At 42.6% G+C, this 19,713-nt stretch overlaps 1 protein-coding gene across 1 annotated transcript in view; it reads right to left on the bottom strand.

Moving 5' to 3' along the window:
• Positions 1 to 276: 276 nt before the first annotated feature.
• EGFL6 (EGF like domain multiple 6) overlaps positions 277 to 19,713 on the bottom strand; it is a 64,586-nt gene continuing 45,149 nt past the window's right edge. Inside the window, exons 8-12 of the mRNA XM_041741217.1 lie at positions 15,606 to 15,932; positions 14,080 to 14,160; positions 11,994 to 12,095; positions 9,035 to 9,300; positions 277 to 1,047 (exon numbers count right to left, since the gene is read on the bottom strand). Coding sequence (XP_041597151.1) covers positions 937 to 1,047; positions 9,035 to 9,300; positions 11,994 to 12,095; positions 14,080 to 14,160; positions 15,606 to 15,932 — 887 coding nt within the window. The 3' untranslated portion in view covers positions 277 to 936. The remainder of the gene's footprint in view (positions 1,048 to 9,034; positions 9,301 to 11,993; positions 12,096 to 14,079; positions 14,161 to 15,605; positions 15,933 to 19,713) is intronic.

The following is a 19,713-nucleotide window of genomic DNA, read 5'->3' as shown; positions in this document are numbered from 1 at the left end:
GGTTGTATGTATGTGTTGGTTGTATTAAAGAGAACATTGTTGAAAAGAGATTATGATTTTCTTTAAAATAAAAGATTACTAAAAGTTTCAGTTTAAAAAAATTTAAGACTGAGACTACACATTTTTTTTTAAAGATTTTATGTATTTATGTGAGACACACAGAGAGGCAGAGAGAGAAGCAGGCTCCCTGTGGGGAGCCTGGTGTGGGACTCGATCCCGGGATCCCGGGATCCTGGGATCATGACCTGAGCTGAAGGCAGATGCTCAACCACTGAGCAATCCAGGCGTCCCAAAAGGAAGTAATTTTAAGAATTTTAAGAATATAAAGTATTTCCAAAGAAAAAGAAGGAAACCTATATTTCCCAGTAAAGCAAATAATTATATACATTTTGAAACAGAACACCAATAACACATTTTCTTACTTAGAAAAAACTTAAACCAAGACACAGGTGATTATTTGAATATTATTACAAAGAATTTAAATATATAAGCTGGGCTGTAAACGATCAGGGTAAGCCACTTAGATAAAAATCTGTGATGTCAGCTTCTAAGAAGTGCCAGAAAAGTCAAACAGAGAAACAATTCTCTGTGGGGTTTTTGTTGTTTGTTTGTTGTATTTTTATAATTCTAAAAATGTTACATAGAGGTCCATCAACTTGTGTAGACAAATCAGATATACTGGGGTGGAGCGAAGCTGAGCTTTTTCCACATTTCTACATTTTATAAATTCAGAAATGAATGAAGTGACAAGTGGTTCTTAAAGCAGATATTGGCATATCTTATGTAAGAAAGGCAGCTTACAATAACGTTTCTGCTGATACATTACAATTTTTCAGTTTGCATTTCTAAAGTGGGGCAATCTATGATGTAATATTAGAAAACAGAGAACTGACATAAAAAAGCTAAATATAAAGATACAAAAGAGCACAGTAACATTTAGCCATTCACAGATAAAAGGCCATCTGGACATAAGCCTGAAACCAGCAAGACGCTGTCCACTGCAATTTCTCCAGTTTTGCCCTTGCCACGTTCCGCTTCAAAAATGATCTAATAATGGAGAAGATAAAAAATATTACTTCAAATTATTCAAGTCAATGATATGACCTATTTATTTATTTATTATTTTAAAGATTTTATTTATTTATTCATGAGACACACACAAAGACACAGAGAGGGGCGGGTTCCATGCAAGGAGCCTGACATGGGATTCGATCCCAGGTCCCCAGGATCAGGACCTGGGCTGAAGATGGTGCTAAACCGCTGAGCCACCCGGGCTGCCCATGACCAAACTATTTAATAGGTATTTTTAAAAAGATTTTATTTATTTATTCATGAGAGACATAGAGAGAGGCAGAGACACAGGCAGAGGCAGAAGAAGGCTTCCTGTGGGGAGCCCGATGTGGGACTCAATCCCAGGACCCCTGGATCATGCCCTAAGCCAAAGGCAGATGCCCAACTGCTGAGCCATCCAGGCGGCCCTATTTAATAGCTATTAAAAAGGATTGAACTCAGGGCGCCTGGCTGACTCAGTGGATGGAGCCTGAGACTTGACCTTGGGTCATGAGTTTGAGTCCCACTCTGTGCATAAAGATTACTTAAAACAAACAAAAACAAAACAAAAACCTGGGCAGCCTGGGTGGCTCAGCGGTTTAGCACTGCCTTCAGCCCAGGGCGTGATCCTGGAGACCGGGGATCAAGTCCCATGTCGGGCTCCCTGCATGGAGCCTGCTTCTCCCTCTGCCTGTGTCTCTGCCTCTCTCTCTCTGTGTCTCTCATGAATAAATAAATGAAATCTTAAAAAAAAACTGAATTCATCAGTCCCTACTGCACAGGAGCAGGCATGGAGATTGCATATATAGTAATGTATTTTCCAGATGCCAGTATCTGCACTGAGTGGATTACATTCAGAGAAAACAGGGTTATTGCAACACCGAAAAGAATCTGGACAGTCCTGAAAAGCTGAGAAAGGTATGGCTGAAAAGGAAATTTTGGAATTCCCTTTTAAAGGAAAAATAAAACAATAATGTGGTTTTCTTTTCAAAAACTAAGCTAGTATAAAAAACAAAAAACAAAAAACCAAGCTAGAAGAAATTTAACATTCCCTGTGAACATCTAATATAAAGCTCTATAGTTGAGAGTGAATGATTTTGATATATTCAGATTTTGGTAATTTGTAGTAATATAGCCATTTTTTCTTAAAATATTGGCATTAATATTAGAAATTAATGAGAATGTCATTGTTTTCATGTTTTGAAAAATGTTACATAGTAGGCTATAATAATTTTTATCTGTGATAAAAATCAAAATATTTCTACTAATAATCAAAATAGATCAAATAAAATACCTACTATCTATTAATAATCAAAAGAGAACTAAACTTCCTTATATTTTAGAAATGTCTAATGTAAAGAGAACAGAGAGAGGATGAATACTAGAATATTTATCTTGAATTTGCACACAAAATGACAGGAGTGACCCATTTAACAAAATCAAAGATATACTATTATCTTTAATACTATTACTATTTTATATTCATTCATCCAAAACTGTTTACAAAGAAATATTATTAAAATAAATAATAGCTGAATGCTGTTTTTCTCTTTTCCCATTACTACAACTTTTTTTTATTTTTTAAAGATTTTATTTATTTGTTCATGAGACACACAGAGAGGCAGAGACACAGGCAGAGGGAGAAGCAGGCTCCATGCAGGGAGCCCCACGCAGGACTAAATCCCAGGACCCCGGGATCATGACTTGAGCCAAAGGCAGACACTCGACCTCTGAGCCACCCAGGTACCCCCAAGTCACTCATTTTTTCAACTTCCATGCCTGGGCAGTACACAGAAATCTTTACTGAGGCTGGAGTCTTGTTGCTAAGAATCTAGCCTCAATGGAAACCTCAGACAACCATTTCCTGCCCAGAGCTCTGCCAGAGAGATGCAATGGTACAGCTTCCAAGTCCTGGAGAATCTCATTACCCCATCAGTGCTTCTGCTTCCTTCCTTCACAGGCACTTCTCTCTGCCCTTTACCAGAATAGTCTACTCAGAGAGTCTAAGCTTTCAGGGAACAAACATCAGGAATGAGTTGGTTTCCTAGAAACGCTTGCTTTTGATTGTTATATCCCACATCTTCTTGATAAAACATAATAAGCTTGTCTATTTTTTTTTTTTTGTATCAGGGCAGGCCTAAATACTATGAAAAATAAACCCAAATTAGGATGTCAATTAATTATCCAGACATTTACTTTTAGTTATCTGGGGTATCTGTCAGGGATTTCGGGGATGGAAAAGCTGCCAGATCTCAAGATCTAAACATGCCCACCCTCGTTATCCCACCCATTGTAGGTGCTGTGATGGGTCTATTTTGGGGCTCACTGCTTTTAAAACTTATCCTAAAGGAACATCTTCCCAAAAGTAGTTCCTTCCTGAGAAGAGACTGGAGGAGGAAGCAACTTCTATACCCAGTTGTGCTATCACTCGCTGCTCAGCAACAGCTTGTCTCTAGCAGTTCTTAAGAAAATGCACCCAGGGAGTGTAAGAGCCATAGAGAGCAGCCTAGGCAGTGGGCAGTTGCAGTGTCTCTTCACTCCCATTTGTCCCTCTGAGGCTCCCCCTCTTCTCTTTGAAGAACCACAGAAAACGGGACACAGTAGAGACAGCAAGCCTAAAGTGCTTCATCTCTATCACCTTCAAAACTATTTGGGGATTACTGATGAAGCAGAAAAGAGACGCTGGTGGGGATGGTGAATAGCTATATGATGGTATTGATAGGAGTATGATTCTTAAAGCATCTTTCTTTAAAATGCTAATTTTTTATAAGTGTGAATCTATATATGTTTTTAAAAAGCTTAGAAAAGACAACAATCACTTTGTTAAAAAAGAAAGTAAAGATTTATAATTGGGGGTGTCTGGGTGGCTCAATTGCTTAAGCATCTGCCTTCAGCTCAGGTCATGATCTCAAGGTCCTGGGATAGGGTCCCACATCAAGCTCCCGGCTCAGTGGGGAGTCTGCTTCTCCCACTCCCTCTGCCTCTCCCTGTCACTCATGCTCTCTCTCAAATGAATAAATAAAATCTTTTATAAAAAAAGATTTATCATCTATAATTAATATGAGTCCTTCCATATTTTGCATTTTACCTTCCACATGAACACATATTTTAATCTATTTATAACCATAGTATGTACATGCTATTGAATTCATTTTTAAAATTTTTTTTTATTTATTTATGATAGTCACAGAGAGAGAGAGAGAGAGGCAGAGACATAGGCAGAGGGAGAAGCAGGCTCCATGCACTGGGAGCCCGATGTGGGATTCGATCCCGGGTCTCCAGGATCGCGCCCTGAGCCAAAGGCAGGCGCCAAACCACTGCGCCACCCAGGGATCCCCTTGAATTCATTTTTAAAAATATTTTATTTATCTATTCATGAGAGACACAGAGAGAGAGAGAGAGAGGGGTAGAGACACAGGCAGAGGGAGAAGCAGGCTCCTGGGAGCCCGATATAGGACTTGATCCCAGGTCTCCAGGATCAGCCCCTGGGCTGAAGGTGGCGCTAAACTGCTGAGCCACCCGGGCTGCCCTATTGAATTCATTTTGATAAAATAGGTGTGTGTGTCACTTTAAAGAAGAATGACATTTTCCAAATTATTTTTTTTCTCTCTAAAACTTTTGTTACAGGACAATCTTAGTCCTCTTTGAAAAAAGAGTCATTTTGCTGTCCTCTAAATCTGTATATTTCTGATATTGATAATTGAAAAATTAAGGCATCCCTTAGGTATATTACTCTATTATTTCTCCTTACAACGCATGGTATTTAATAATGCTCCATAAATTATAGCTATTATTATTTTCATAATCATTGAATTAGGTATTACAATGTCTTTCTGAATACAAAACTAATATCTGTTTTTTAAAGATATATATTTTTAAAGATTATATTTATTTATTTGAGAGCGAGAGACAGAGATAGAGGATGAGCAGGGAGGAGAGAGACAAGTGGGGTGCACAGGGAGCCCGATGCGGGACTCAATCTCAGGACTCTGGGATCATGACCTGAGCCGAAGGTAGACATTTAACCAACTGAGCCACCCAGGTGCCCCAATATGACCTATTTTTAAAAAAATACTACAATGGCCAAAAAACTTATAAACATCATTTAGCAAGTATGGAGGTTTAGTAACATGCTACTAAACAATGAATGGGTCGGGTCAACTAAGAGATCAAAGAAGAAATTTTAAAAATTACATGGAGACAGATGAAAATGAAAACACAATGGTCCAAAATCTGTGGGATGCAGCAAAGCTGTTCTATGAGGGGAGTTTATAGCAACAGAGGCCTACCTCAAGAAGCAAGACAAATCTGAAATAAACAACCTAACAGTACACCTACAGGAGCTAGGAAAAGAAGAACAAATAAAACCTAAAACCACTAGAAGGAAGGAAATACGATTAAAGCAGAAATAAAATAGAAAAAAAAAAAAGGTCAATGAAACCAGAAGCCAGTTCTTTGAAAAGATAAGCAACAAACTAGACCACATAGAAGAAATCGCTAAATTCCTAGAAACACGTAACCTTCCAATACTTAGAAAGAATTAGAAAATTTGAACAAACTGATTACCAGTGACGATAATTAATTAGTAATCAAAAAACTCTCAAGAAACAGTTAAGTCCAGGATCAGACAACTCCAGAGGTGAATTCTTCCAAACATTTAAGGAAGAGTTAATTCCTAGTCTTCTCAAAATATTTCAAAAAATGGAAGAGGAAAGAAAGCTTCCAAACTCATTCTATGAGGCCAGCATTGCCCTGTGACCAAAGCCAGATAAAGACACCACAAGAAAAGAGAACAGGCCAGTATCTCTGATGAACATAGATGCAAAAATTCTCAACAAAATGTTAGCCAACAGAATCCAACAATATATTAAGAAAATCATTCACCGTGATCAAGTGGGATTTACTCAATCAATGGGATCCACATCAACAAGAGAAAAGAGAAAAACCATAGGATCATTTCAATAGATGCAGAAAAAGCATTTGACAAAGTACAACATCCATTCATGATAAAAACCCTCAACAGAAGCAGGTTTAGAGGGAACATATCGCAGCATAATAAAGGTCATACATGAAAACCCCACAGTTAACATCATAATGGTGAACAACCGAGAGCTTTCCCCCTAAGATCAGGAACAAGACAAGGATGTCCACTCTCACCACTGTCATTCAACACAGTCCTGGAAGGAGGTGACGAGGATGCAGAGCACACTTACCATGATGGGCACGGAGCATAGAATTGTTGAGTCACTATATTGTGCACTTGAAACTGAAATAACACCGTATGTTAACTACACTGGAATTAAAATTTTAAAAAAGTAGTAACGGGAGGGGCACCGGGGTGGCATGAGCAAATAGCAGAGCTTGAATCCCACCTCATCCTCCTGCCACATTAGGGATGCAGCTTTGGATTCAGATAGAATTTGATTTAGAGGAAGTAATGTGCTTTACCTTGTATGCCTTGTTTACGGAATAAGAGTTGCGTCGGCTACAAATATCCACGGCCAATAGGACACTGACAAAGTGGTATGCATGCTTTACTCTAGGTTATTCAGCATTCCCTTCCTGCCCCCAGTATGGCCCAGTAAGGGTTCCTCTCACACTGGAAAAGTACAGGGCACAGGTGCCTGCATCAGGGCCTGGCGGGGTCTGAGCATGCCTCTTGATGGAGCTGTGCTGTGTTAGAGTGTCCTTGCTGGCCAGGCTCTTTGGGGGCATATTTGCAAAATTGTGTATTTTAAAAAAAAGTCACTGTTTTTATGGCACATACTACTACTCACCCCCAAGCTACCACATTATAGGAAATATTTCTCAGTATATAAATTCAGTCATGGAGGTAATTGCGAATGCTGTGCAGAGGCATATTTCAATTTTCCAATAGGATGTCAACTCTACACAGCACAGCTCAGTGTCATGGTCCCCAAACAATGCTACACACACAACACTGTAAATATGTGGATTAGATTTGTATTGATGCAAATATGTTGAAATGAGCATAAATTAGAATTGCTGTGTTCATTAGCATTAAACATTGTAAAGCAGTGGAAGAGAGAAAAAATGGTGAAAAAAATCAACTATAACCCAACACATATTTTATCTATAGTCCTATCTTAGGCCATATTTTAAATAAGATGTTCTGCTTAAGTGTGACGAGTAAATAAAGAGATACTGAATATCACATCTGACACTAGATTCCAGGCTTTCCATTTCTGCCTATTACCAAAAACAGGCTTTTCCTTTTGTTAATGAATCATTATCTTTCACAAGCAAAGTGTAAATGGAATCCCACTTCATGAATCTACTAATCGCTCTTCCTCTTGAAACCATTAGTTGGTACTCAGCTTTTCGTGTATCCCCTTCTAGGTTCCACCTCACCTCTTCTCACCTCAACCAAACTTTTTTTTAAAAGATTTGGGGGATCCCTGGGTGGCTCAGCGGTTTATTGCCTGCCTTCGGCCCAGGGCGTCATCCTGGAGTCCCAGGATCGAGTCCTGCATCGGGCTCCCTGCATGGAGCCTGCTTCTCCCTCTGCCTGTGTCTCTGCCTCTCTCTCTCTCACTATGTCTCTCATGAATAAGTAAATAAAATCTTTAAAAAATAAATAAATAAACCCACTGTACAGAAAAGGATGAATCCAGGAGGTCCAGGTTGGCCAGACCCTGAACATTCTAAAGAAGGTATGGCTCTTGACTGGTTCCTGGGAGATAACCTCTAAGTCCTTGGAATATCTTGCCTCTCAAGAGTGTCTTTGCTCATGCTAGATAATTTAGGCCAACAACGTGCATTACCGTGAGAGTCCCGCATCACACAGATACAGCCTGACCTCTGGAGAGGCTGGAGACTGAGTAACTCTAAGATCAGCTATGTGCGCAGACCGACCCCCAACAAAAACCCAGAATGCCAGGGCTTGGGTGAGCTTCGCTGGTGGGCCACACTCTGTGAGCATTGTCACGCATCACTGCTGAGAGAACGGAGAGCCAGCCATCTGATTCTACGGCAGAGGAATACCGCAGGCTTGTACCCCCTCTCCTGGACTCTGCCTCACACGCCCTTTCCCTCTGCTGACTTCATTCACTATCCTTTCACTGTAATAAACTGCAATCCCGAATAGGACAGCTTCTCTGAATTCTGTGAGTCCTCCGAGGGAACCATAGATCCTGACTGTCTTGGGATCCCAGGCAATAGCCACAATTTCAGTTTAATTTAAAAAACATTTTAGGGATGCCTGGGCGGCTCAGTGGTTGAGCATCTGCCTTGGGCTCAGGGCGAGATCCTGGAGTCCTGGGATTGAGTCCCGCATTGGGCTCCCTGCATGGAGCCTGCTTCTCCTCCCTCTGCTTGTGTCTCTGTCTCTCTCTCTCTGTCTCTCGTGAATAAATAAATAACATCTTAAAAAATAAAAAAAATTTAAAAATGAGCTTCTAGGGCACCTGGGTGTCTCAGTTGGTGAAGCGTCTGCCTTTAGCTCAGGTCATGATCCCGGGGTCCTGGGATCAAGCCCTATGTCAGACTCCCTGCTCAGTGGGGAGTCTGCTTTTCCCTCTCCCTCTGCCCCGCCCCCCTGCTCGTGCACTCTCTCTCTCTCTGTCTCTACCTCTCTCTCTCTCTCAGATAAATAAATAACATCTTTTAAAAAATGACCTTCTAGCTTTCACTCATTGTGATAAGTGCTGGGCACAGAACAAAAGAATAAGACATTCTTTGATGTATTAAGGATCGGATGGTCTGGTTTGAGAGGCTGTTGGTGAGGAGTCTGACACACACACAGATCCTTCCTAGAGTGTGTGATATGCAGGCACCTGACAGCGCTCCTGGTGCTGACTAATTGCCTTGCTTATTTTGCTCCAGAACAGAAACTCTTCAGGCAGAGGGGGAAAGTCTTACTCATCCTTGTGGCCCCAGGGCCTGGGTACCTGAGTGTTTTGTTGTGTTTGTTGAATCACTGAAAAAGCACATGTATCTCATGGAACACTGGTTTTCCACTTACACTTTTGGTAGTGCCAGTCCCTTGATACAACTGAATTTTCCCAGTCTTCCACCTTTCATCCTCACTTCCAGTCTCCTCCCAGGCCAGGGCATTGTTACTGTTTTTCACAAACACTCGCAGTTTCCCTACTTTGACTCCAGCCAGCCGGTAATTAAAGAGCAAACACAAGTTGCTTTGGGCCTGCAGGTCCGGGAGGAGGAGTTTCAACCGGCCCACATCCTTCTTATGGCCCGCCAGGGCTGGAACTGCCATATAGTAGCCAACAGCTTCAGGAGAAGAAAAACGCACAGTTAGTGAAGCCATTGTGAAGGGTCTGGCTAATTCCAGAGAACTGGAATTTAAAAAAAAAAAAAAAAAACCATAAACAAAAAGAAAACGAATGATAGTCTCCTATAGGGAAAGCTGAAGTCCTTTTCATTTCAAACACAGGAACAAAATTTACATGCTAAAATGGATTTTTGGGATCACAGAGTCGAAAGCCTTCGTGATACAGAAAAGGAAATTAAGGGTCAGAGAAACTGAGGAATTTGTCCACGTTCCCGAAGTGTGGTGGTAGCAGACCTGGCGTAAGAATCTAATGGAAGAGTCTTTCAACACTGCGGGGAATTTCCAGCTGATGGAGAATGTGTGTTCCAAAACCTTCCACCTTGGTTGTCTGAGGCTTGGAATGCATTTTCCCACAGAGTCAATGATACGTGTGATGGCCAGCTATTTAGGCGGTGTGCATCTAGTCCACAACATATGTGAATCTGTACTCATGGTTTCATGGAGCTCAACCACCACTCGTAACGTATCACTCTGAGTTCCAGTTCAGGATGCCAGGAACACGTCTCCTGTTTCCAAGATCCACCTCCTAAGTATCTTTTAACCAGTGGTAGTGCACATTGCTCACCTCCCAGCCTCTGGCTGTGGCTTTGATGAACTTGGGCAAACATTCTCATAGAATGGGGTCTCACAGAGTGGGGTCTCATAGAGTGAGGTCTCATAGAATGGGGTCTCACAGAGTGGGGTCTGAATGCAAAGAAGGAATTCCTGTGGAAGTCAGGAGGAATACACTGGGGGCTGGGGGTAGGGGCTTGAGTCTTCTGCTAGCACCTTCCCGGAGACACTTGCAGGAGCCAGGTTGACACTGCCTTAGTTTTCACTGGACTCAGAGACTGTCTGGTCTTCTTCTCCAGCTAGTAAAATTGCCAGATTCAGCAAATAAAGATACAGGAGGCTCAGGAGAGTTTGCATTTCAGATCAGCACATGTCTGAGATATACTGAAAAATATTCACTGCTCATCTGAAATGTAGGCATGCTGCGCTTTGTCTAGCCACCCTACCACAGACACCCTCTCTTCTGGGACCCGCTGTGGCAGATTTCTCCTCTCTCCACTAAAGCCCATCTTGATCTGTCCTGGAGATTTTATCATTCTAAAAATGCTGATTCATCCCACGTTTTTCTTTCTTATGTTTAACTCTGCAGGGAGAGACAAGCCCACCTACCACCCTAGGGGGTGCAGCAGGAGGGAGGAAAGTATCATGTGAGTGACAGGAAGGCTGACAACCCTGGGGCCTTTTGTGAATCGTGTTTGTCAACACGGGACTTCCCATTGCTGGGAAACCCAACCTAAGACGTACTGACTGTGCAAACTGTCGAGATCCTGGAATGACCTACGGGATCCCTGTGTCATACAGCCCTGGCAGACGTAAACTTGGAGATGCCACGATGGAAGAAGGAGGAACTCAAGTTAACTACCGACACGACAGGCTCTCCGAAGACGTACTGTCTCCAGACTGGTTAAGCTCGCCCTGTGCTTGCCCTGAATCTTTGGGGACAGTCTCACTTCTCACTCACACAACTTGCTTCATGGGATGTGTATCCCCTCTACCCTAATCTCAAGTTTTACAAGGAATTTTTGTTAGGGGATATCCAGGTTTCCTGGTTGTATGTGAAAGGAGAGATCTAAAGGAAGAATTAATCTAGAGGAAGGATATAGGAGGATCTTATAAATGAGGGCTGAATTGGTAGATCCTCAAATAAATAAATGGATTTGTAAAGAACCTGAGAACCAGAGCTGTCTCTAACTACATGGTCAGCGTCAGGAGACAGGGATTCCATTTATGCTCCGAATGGGATCTGCCAGCCAAATGCTCTACCCAAGGGGAAAGACGGGGCCCATCAATAGTGTTGAACCAAGAAGTGGAAAGGGCTGGAATGCCACAGCTCTGAGCCGAAGTTGAAAAAGTCCCAGTTTAAGTGGCCAGAAGGAAATCTGCAAACAATAGAGGGGAAAGTTCAGGTTGCTGACCTGATGGCTCATTCCGGTGTGGAGACTTTGAGGGGTGACTTCACTAAAACTTCAGATATAGGCAGAGGTCATATTTCCTTTCCAGATTTATTTTCCCACAAAAAAAAAAAAAACTAAACAAAAGCTACAGAGCACCATTAGCTGGCAAACCGGGAAAAGGAACAATGTCTTTCTACCTTCCCCCCCCCCCCCGCCCCCCGTGCTCTTAAAAGGTACATGAATTCTGGGGCACCCGGCTGGCTCCGTTGGCAGAGCTTGCAACTCTGGATCTCGGGGTTGTGAGTTTGAGCCCCATGTGGGGCACAGAAATTAGTTTAAAAAATAGTTTCCTTTAAAACTCTTTTTTAAAAATGTACATTAATTCCAACATCTCTCTCTCAGCAGCAGGAATGACTATGGAAGAGTTTTGCTGGAACATCCTGTGTGTGGGTGGGCAGGGTAAGAGGGTAATAAGGTGGAGCGTATATGCTGAACCAACTCAGCCACTGATCAGGAGAGATTTCAGGAAGGTCTAAAAGTTTCCAAACATGACAAACAACCCTGACCTAGCAAGACCTAGGAATCATAAGGATAATAATAAGAGGAGTGATACCTCTCCTGTATCACTGGAGAGGCTTCTTTACCCGTGCTGTATCACAGAACACAAAAGAACAAAATCTCAATACCATTATTTCGATCAGCAGGATTCCAGTCAAAGTCATCTTCTATATCCTGTTTCCAGTCACAGACCCCATGGTCAAAGCTGCAGTCTACGGAGATATTTAAATCTGTGAAGAACGAGGGTACAATTCATAATCATTCAGAGCATTAGAAACATGTCTAACATTTGGAGCTCTGGAAGGCAATGTGATGTTTCCAGTTGCCGTCGAGTATTGAGCTGAGGGAGTAGCTTATGGTGTTGCTGCCTTGGCAACCATTTTGTTTGGCCAAATACCCTAAAACTGACCTCCACCCCTCATGCTAGTGGAAGCCACAGAGAGCAGCCTGCCAAGTCACAAGGAAATATAAGTTCTTGATATGACTTCCCAACATCCCTTGTGATCAACAGGCCTCCCCTGCTCCTAGGGCCATCCTCTTAGAGGACCCTAAAGGTGCACTCCTTAGATAAGACTCCCTCGGAGCGGGGCACCTGGGTGGCTCAGTCGGTTAAGCATCTGCCTTCGGCTCAGGTCATGATCCGGGGTCCTGGGATCAAGCCCCTCATCGGACTCCCTGCTCAGCAGTGAGTCTACTTCTCCCTCTCCTGTTCTTCTCCCCTGCTCATGCTCTCTCTCTATATATCTCATAAATAAATAAACTAATCATTAAAAAAACAGGACTCCCCTAGAGCTCAATAAGACCCTGATCTTTCTGGTTTGAATTGACCAATCCAGCTTCAGCCCAGAACCCCAAAGTACTCCACACATGAACATTAATAAGGGTGTGTGCCCTAGGTCCTGTCTGTCTCTCTCTTTAAGCACCCTGCCTCAACTTCCCTGTGTAGTGCTCAAAGTGTGCTGTGATCCTCCAGGCCCCGTGAGTAACAAATATCTCTCTTTCAATCTCTCTTGTGGCCTTTTTAAACCATTATTAATCTAACAAAGTCAGAACAACTGCATGGAGTACAGATCATGGCAAATGAAATGGCCTTCAGGATAATGTCATAGCAGATACTGTGTTTCGATTTAAATCTGTGAAGTCATTCTGGACAAATTGTTGTGATCTTAAAAAAAATTACTCCCAGTATCCATGCTCTTTGCAATATGACTTTGTAGCACCTTCCCTGACTCTTGAATCCAGCCCGGCCTTGTGACTTGCCTTGGCCAACAGAATATGGAAGTGATGCTGTGCCACTTCTGAGCCTAGACCTCAAAAGGTCTGTGTGCTACTGCTCTTTCTTGGAACCCTGCCACCATCTTGGCTGGCCTGCTGGAGAATGAGACACTACATAGAGCACAGCCGAGTCACCCTGTTGTCCCAACTAAGGCCCTAGGCACATGCAAGAGCACAGCTCAGATCAGCAAAGTCACTGAGTAGGTCCACAGCTGACTGCAGACACATGGGTAAGCCCTACCCAGACCCACCCAGACCAGCTCGGACCAGAACTACCCAGCTGATCCACAGACTCATAAGTAAAAATAAACATTTAATACTGTAGGTCTGAGGGTCTGTGGTTGTTTATTATGCAGCGCTACCTTGACAACAGGTAACAGACACAGGCACTTGGGCTTGGAATTTAGTCCATGGTAATTTTCAGTGGGCCCTCAGGTGTGGAGGTTGAAGCAAATGAGTCCTTTCCTCTCATCTTCTTTTTTTTTTTTTTAAAGATTTTATTTATTCATGAGAGACACACAGAGAGACAGAGAGAGGCAGAGACACAGGCAGGGGGAGAAGCAGGCTCCACACAGGAGCCTGATGTGGGATTTGATCCCGGGACTCCAGGACCACGCCCTGGGTCGAAGGCAGGCACCAAACCACTGAGCCACCCAGGGATCCCTCCCATCTTCAAATATATACCATCTGCCTCAACCCATCGCTCTAGGTGTCAGGCAAGAGCGGCGGAGAGAAGACAGCCTTCCCATATCAACCTTACAAATCACGTAAGGACCCACTGTTTTCATACGGGCACGGTGTGTCAAGGTGTAGTGACTTTTCCCTTGGGTCTTTAGGAATGAAGCAGTGATTCCTAAATAATGATCTCATTGTACAAAGAAATTAAAACGATGTGGGATGCTGCAGAAGGGCATACTCTTGAGACAAAGGATTATTTACCTTTGTGTTCCAGTCTGGATGTTACAGGTTTTCCGTGGGCCAGAACGAGACCCAATTCACCCGCTTCATTCACCTTAGGGGCTAATAAACAACATTTGATCAGTTAAGAAAAACCCTGAACCCTCACATGCTAAGAATGAATGAATGAATGAATGAATGGAGAGAGTTTTATCATGTATTCTAATTATAGAATATGGAAGGGCAGTTCCCTTAACATTCCCAAAGCATTCATATTGGTTCCAGTTTCCTCGTCTAGAACATCATTTTCCAAGATGTCCTAAACACCTACACTAGTAACGTGTCCCTTCTCACCAGGTTTGGAAGTGTGCTTTCTCGAGATTTTCACTCTCTGTTAGAGGAGATGATGCCATTGGTATGCTAGTTCTTGCAGAGGTGGGCCTGGGTCTACCGTTCATTTGGTTCAATCGAACAGCTATGGAGCCAAGGACAGACAAGGCAAAAACACCCCAGAGGCAGCAACAAATGCCCAGTGAGAAAGAAATGCAAAGTCTCAGCGTGGGGACGTTGAGGGGTTAATATGGAAAGTACCCTGGAGGGGCTGAGACTTATGGTGGGTTCCACAGAGCAGCCAGTGAGAAGGGCAGTCATCCAATTCATGGAGAAAACTTAAGCTCTTCTATAGAATGTTCCTCCCTACAACAGTCATTTGGGCTACTTATTTTTAAAGATTTTATTTATTTATGAGAGACACAGAGAGAACGAGAGAGAGGCAGAGACACAGGCAGGGGGAGAAGCAGGCCATATGCAGGGAGCCCAATATGAGACTCGATCCGGGTCTCCAGGATCAGGCCCTGGGCCGAAGGCGGCGCTAAACTGCTGAGCCACCGGGGCTGCCCTGATTTGGGCTATTTAAAGTGTAGTCACACAACTGTGAAATTCCCCTTGCACCAGTGGACCTGTCAAAAGTGCCTTCAAGAAGTAAAAAGGCGGGGACGCCTGGGTGGCTCAGCGGCTGAGTGTCTGTCTTCCACTCAGGGTGTGATCCTGGAGTCACAGGATCGAGTCCCACATCGGGCTCCCTGCATGGAGCCTGTTTCTCCCTCTGCCTATGTCTCTGCCTCTCCCTCTGGGTCTCTCATGGATAAATAAATAAAATCTTAAAAAAAAAAAAAAGTAAAAAGGTGGAGCTTGGCAGATCCACCTGGATCCGGGGTCTCTCTGGTTTGGGGCTGTGCTGTGTGGGGAGGTGGGGAGTAAGACAACTGTGTTCATGGGGCAAGCAACTGTGCTTGGCTGAGAGCAGAAAGAGGGTCTGCATCAAATAGGAAACCCCCCGGGGGAAGGGGAAGGACTTCTATCCTCCTTGTTTCCCACAGCAACAAATTTGATTTGGGAACTGCAGAAGACGTTAATTTCCAGACCTTACAGAGAACCCTGCTTCTTAAGCATCAGCACCGAACCCAATTTTACTTCAGGCATGGAGCTGTCTCATCTTCTTTCACTTGTCAGGAGAAATCACAATTCATTTTTCATAAAATGTATAAAATAACAAAAGTGTTACTCACAGAACACATCTCCTCGAAGGCTTTGCTCCTGCTCCACGTGGTTCTTCAGGGCTTTCTCATTTTTTTCCTCTTCCTCAAGCCCCCCTTTCTTTCTCTCTTCTTTCTGTTTCTTTCCTCCATTAGAGGTCCTAGCTCTGGAGACAGTCTCTTCAGGGTTGAGGGGCCACAAGTTAACCTTTGGCGCAGGGGTTCCAGAAGGTTCTGTGATGACATTTTTAATTTTTACCTTCTTTTTCATACTGTTTTTGTGAGCCAGCAACTTCTTGATTCTGTCTTTGATGGTACCAGGTGCTCTGAGGACTTCCTTCACAGAATTTTCAGGGATTACTAAAATAAGAAAGGTGAGAAGTTTCCATTTGGCTGTTAATTAGGTCACTCATGAAAAAAGGAGCATTTAAAGTGCAGTCGATGAATTCTTCCAGAATCAACCCACATGAGGCTCTATCACTCAGTATCTTAATTTTTTTGAAGTTGGCTCCCATCCAACATAGGGTGTGAACTCACAACCCTGAGACCGAGAGTCATGCGCTTTACCAACTGAGCCAGCCAGGCACTCCGCCACCACTTGATATTTTAGGAAGAACTATATTTAAAGCAGTTCCAATGTTATGGTAATATCTTCCATATCTTTCATTACAGGACACAGTTTTGTTTTGCCTCAGAGATCACGAAAATCAAATGAATACCTGCTTGCCCCAGGGTGGGCTACAGATTCCACAGTGATGGATTTTCCAGGGTCCTCTACTATTTCTGTGTTCACACTGGTATTCTTCAATGCTGGTGTTGTCCAGCAACCCTACTGATTTGTCCAAATTTGACGTACCAAGATTATAGCTCCAGCAATAGGTCGGACCATATAAGTTGCCAATAATGGACCACTTGTAATACATAAATGGGGGCTTATGGTTCAATGTATACATATCCAATTGTTCTTCCCTATTCTCTCTCCCCTTTGAATCTCTTCATCTCAATCAACTACTATCTAAAACTAAATGATTTTATTTATTGAATATTTAGAGAGACTGCTGTATTTACTATCTTATACTCATTTTTTATTTCTCACCACTAAATTAAGTTGCTTTTAAAAATACACTTCTGGGACACCTCGGTGGCTCCGTGGTTGAGCATCTGCCTTTGGCTCAGGGCGTGATCCCGGAGTCCCAGGATGGAGTCCCACATTAGGCTCCCTGCAGGGAGCCTGCTTCTCCCTCTGCCTGTGTCTTTGCCTCTGTGTTTCTCATGAATAAATAAGTAAAATATTTTTTTTTTAAATGCACTGCTAAAAAAATAAAATAAAATAATGCACTTCTAGGTTAATTCCTCTTACCCTCTAGTGGACCAATGTGGGGGGGTGGGGAGAGGGACACAGAATGTAGATGAATACAAGAGGTAGAAGAATGGTCATTTAGCCCAGCACCTTTGTTTTGTAGATGAGACAACTGGGTGATGTTGAGTCACTTGCCTAAAGTCACTCAGCTACCTGGGGCAGAGTTAGAATTTGAGGTGTCAAGAAGATGAATGACTCCTTTTCCAGCCCAATGGTTTATTCCTGCTTTAAGGTTAAGGGTTACTTTTCTCTAGACTGGTTCAAATTCCTTGAGATTTAGAGTCCAAAGATGCATGTCTCCTTTCCAGGGATCTACTCATGATAATTAAGAACTGATGTAAAAAAAAAAAGTAATTTTTAAAGAATTGGGCAGCCCGGGTGGCTCAGCGGTTTGGCACCGCTTTCGGCCCAGGGCGTGATCCTGGAGACCCGGAATCGAGTCCCACATCGGGCTCCCCGCATGGAGCCTGCTTCTCCCTCTGCCTGTGTCTCTGCCTCTCTCTGTCTCTCTCATGAATACATAAATAAAATCTTTAAAAAAAGAATTAAAAACACTGATCTTTACATCAGATATATTGTCCTTTTATAAAATATCTAGGCATATGCCAGTCTAAGACTAGGCAAGAAAGGGTCTAACGACACCCGAACCAGTTCACTCAATTCTACTACTTGGACATAGTTAAAGAGGAAAACGATATAAGGGAGGAGACATTAAGTTCAGTGCCTACAAAGAATGCTAGAAAAATAAATTGGATTGGGATTTTATTGGAATATTTTTCTTGGCAATCTTCTAGTCTCTTCTCCCACTCAGTTCCTTCTCCATCGTTTGGCTGATTCAATCTCTACCAAAGGGGTAGAAAAATAAATGAGGCAAAGTCTATACTATTTTGGAAAATCAAAAGAAGAAAGAACGATGCTTTAAAAATATATATATAGCTCTTAATACATTGCTTTTACTTTGAAATCAACCTAAAGCTGTTATGGCAAGAAGTACATTTCCCTTTTCAATGAAACCTTCTAGCTATTTATCAGTGTGGCAGTCTGCAGATACGGGTTGGAAACCAACGCCTAGTACTACAAGTAACGCATCATTACTCATTTTCCTGACCTTCAGATGGCCTGTTTCAGCTTCTCTGCAAGAGGTTGCATGTTAAGTTTTGACTGGTGCTGATCATATGGACCTTCCTCTGGAGGTCCCATTGTGTGATTTTGTCGACAGTTCCCTGAATCTTTTCCGGAGCCCTCGCATGAAAAATTAACAGGAAACATTCATTCCCTGGAAATTTCCTTCATGCAATCAGTAACATAAAACTAAGGGCCTTTACTAAATAAATAGGAAGAGGGTTTCAACCCACATCAGGCAAACCTAAACATCTGCTTGCAGTTTCTGCTTTGAAGTTTTGATTTTTCCTATTGAAAAAAAAAAAATCAAACCATTGCAACCCTTGTGGTGTCAACAATTTTACTCCTGTAGTATGTAAAAAGAGCTGGGGCAAGGGATAAAAGCTAGGCATGTGCATGACTATCAATGGATAGATGTGGCTTTATCTAGGTATTGGTGGTTCCAACTTGACTTAATTGGTGATTGTTTTTCTTAAAAGTTTCTCGATTAGGAGCACCTGGGTGGCTCAGTGGTTGAGTGTCTGCCTTCCGCTCAGGTCGTGATTCCAGGGTCCTGGGATCGAGTCCCACATTGGGCTCCCCCAGGGAGCTGGCTTCTCCCTCTTGCCTGTGTCTCTGCCTCTCTCTCTCAGTGTGTCTCTCATGAATAAATAAATAAAATCTTTTAAAAATAAAATAAATGAGCAAATACACGTCAATTACTACAATGAGTGCCCAACATAGTTTTGGCCTGTTTGCTATTATTTTTATTAATTTATTTTTAAAAGATTTTATTTGAGAGAGGGTGTCTGTGTGAGCTGGAGGGAGAAGAGAGAATCTGAGGCAGACTCTGAGCTGAGCACAGAACCCAATGTGGGACTCGATCCTATGACGCTGAGATCATGACCTGAACCAAAACCAAGAGTCAGATGCTTAACCGACTGAGCCACCAAAATGCCCCTGTTTGCTATTACTTTTTAAAATTCACCACCAGAATATTTAAAATCTTTTAGTGAGTTAAAAAGATATCTTTTCTAGGACATACACCCAAACTTCTAATGTTTATATCATAATTGAAAGAAGAAAATTGGAATGGCCCTTTGTAGCAATGCCTATGATCTTGAATATGCAGTCTATAAATTGAATTAAATCAGAAGCACATTTCTAATGTGTGGGAAATATCAGAAAGGGAGACAGAACATAAAGACTCCTAACTATGGGAAACGAACTAGGGGTGATGGAAGGGGAGGAGGGCGGGGGGTGGGGGTGAAAGGGTGACGGGCACTGAGGGGGGCACTTGACGGATGAGCACTGGGTGTTATTCTGTATGTTGGTAAATTGAACACCAATAAAAAATAAATTTATTATTAAAAAAAAAAAAGAAGCACCTTTCTAATGACTAAGGAAATTGTTTTTCTTTTTTTAAAGATTTTATTTATTTATTCATGAGAGAGAGAGAGAGAGAGAAAGAGAGGCAGAGACACAGGCAGAGTGAGAAGCAGGCCCCATGCAGAGAGCCTGACGTGGGACTCAATCCTGGGTCTCCAGGATCAGGCCCTGGGCCGAAGGCAGGCACTAAACCGCTGGGCCACTGGGGCTGCCCCCCACCCTTTTTTTTTTTTCAATGGGAACAACTGTTGAATTCTGGTAAAGAAGCCATTACCACTATTACTCTTACTA

Source organism: Vulpes lagopus, chromosome X (assembly GCF_018345385.1).
Source record: "Vulpes lagopus strain Blue_001 chromosome X, ASM1834538v1, whole genome shotgun sequence".
Classification (NCBI taxonomy): domain Eukaryota; kingdom Metazoa; phylum Chordata; class Mammalia; order Carnivora; family Canidae; genus Vulpes; species Vulpes lagopus.
This window is presented reverse-complemented; position numbering and strand designations above follow the sequence as displayed.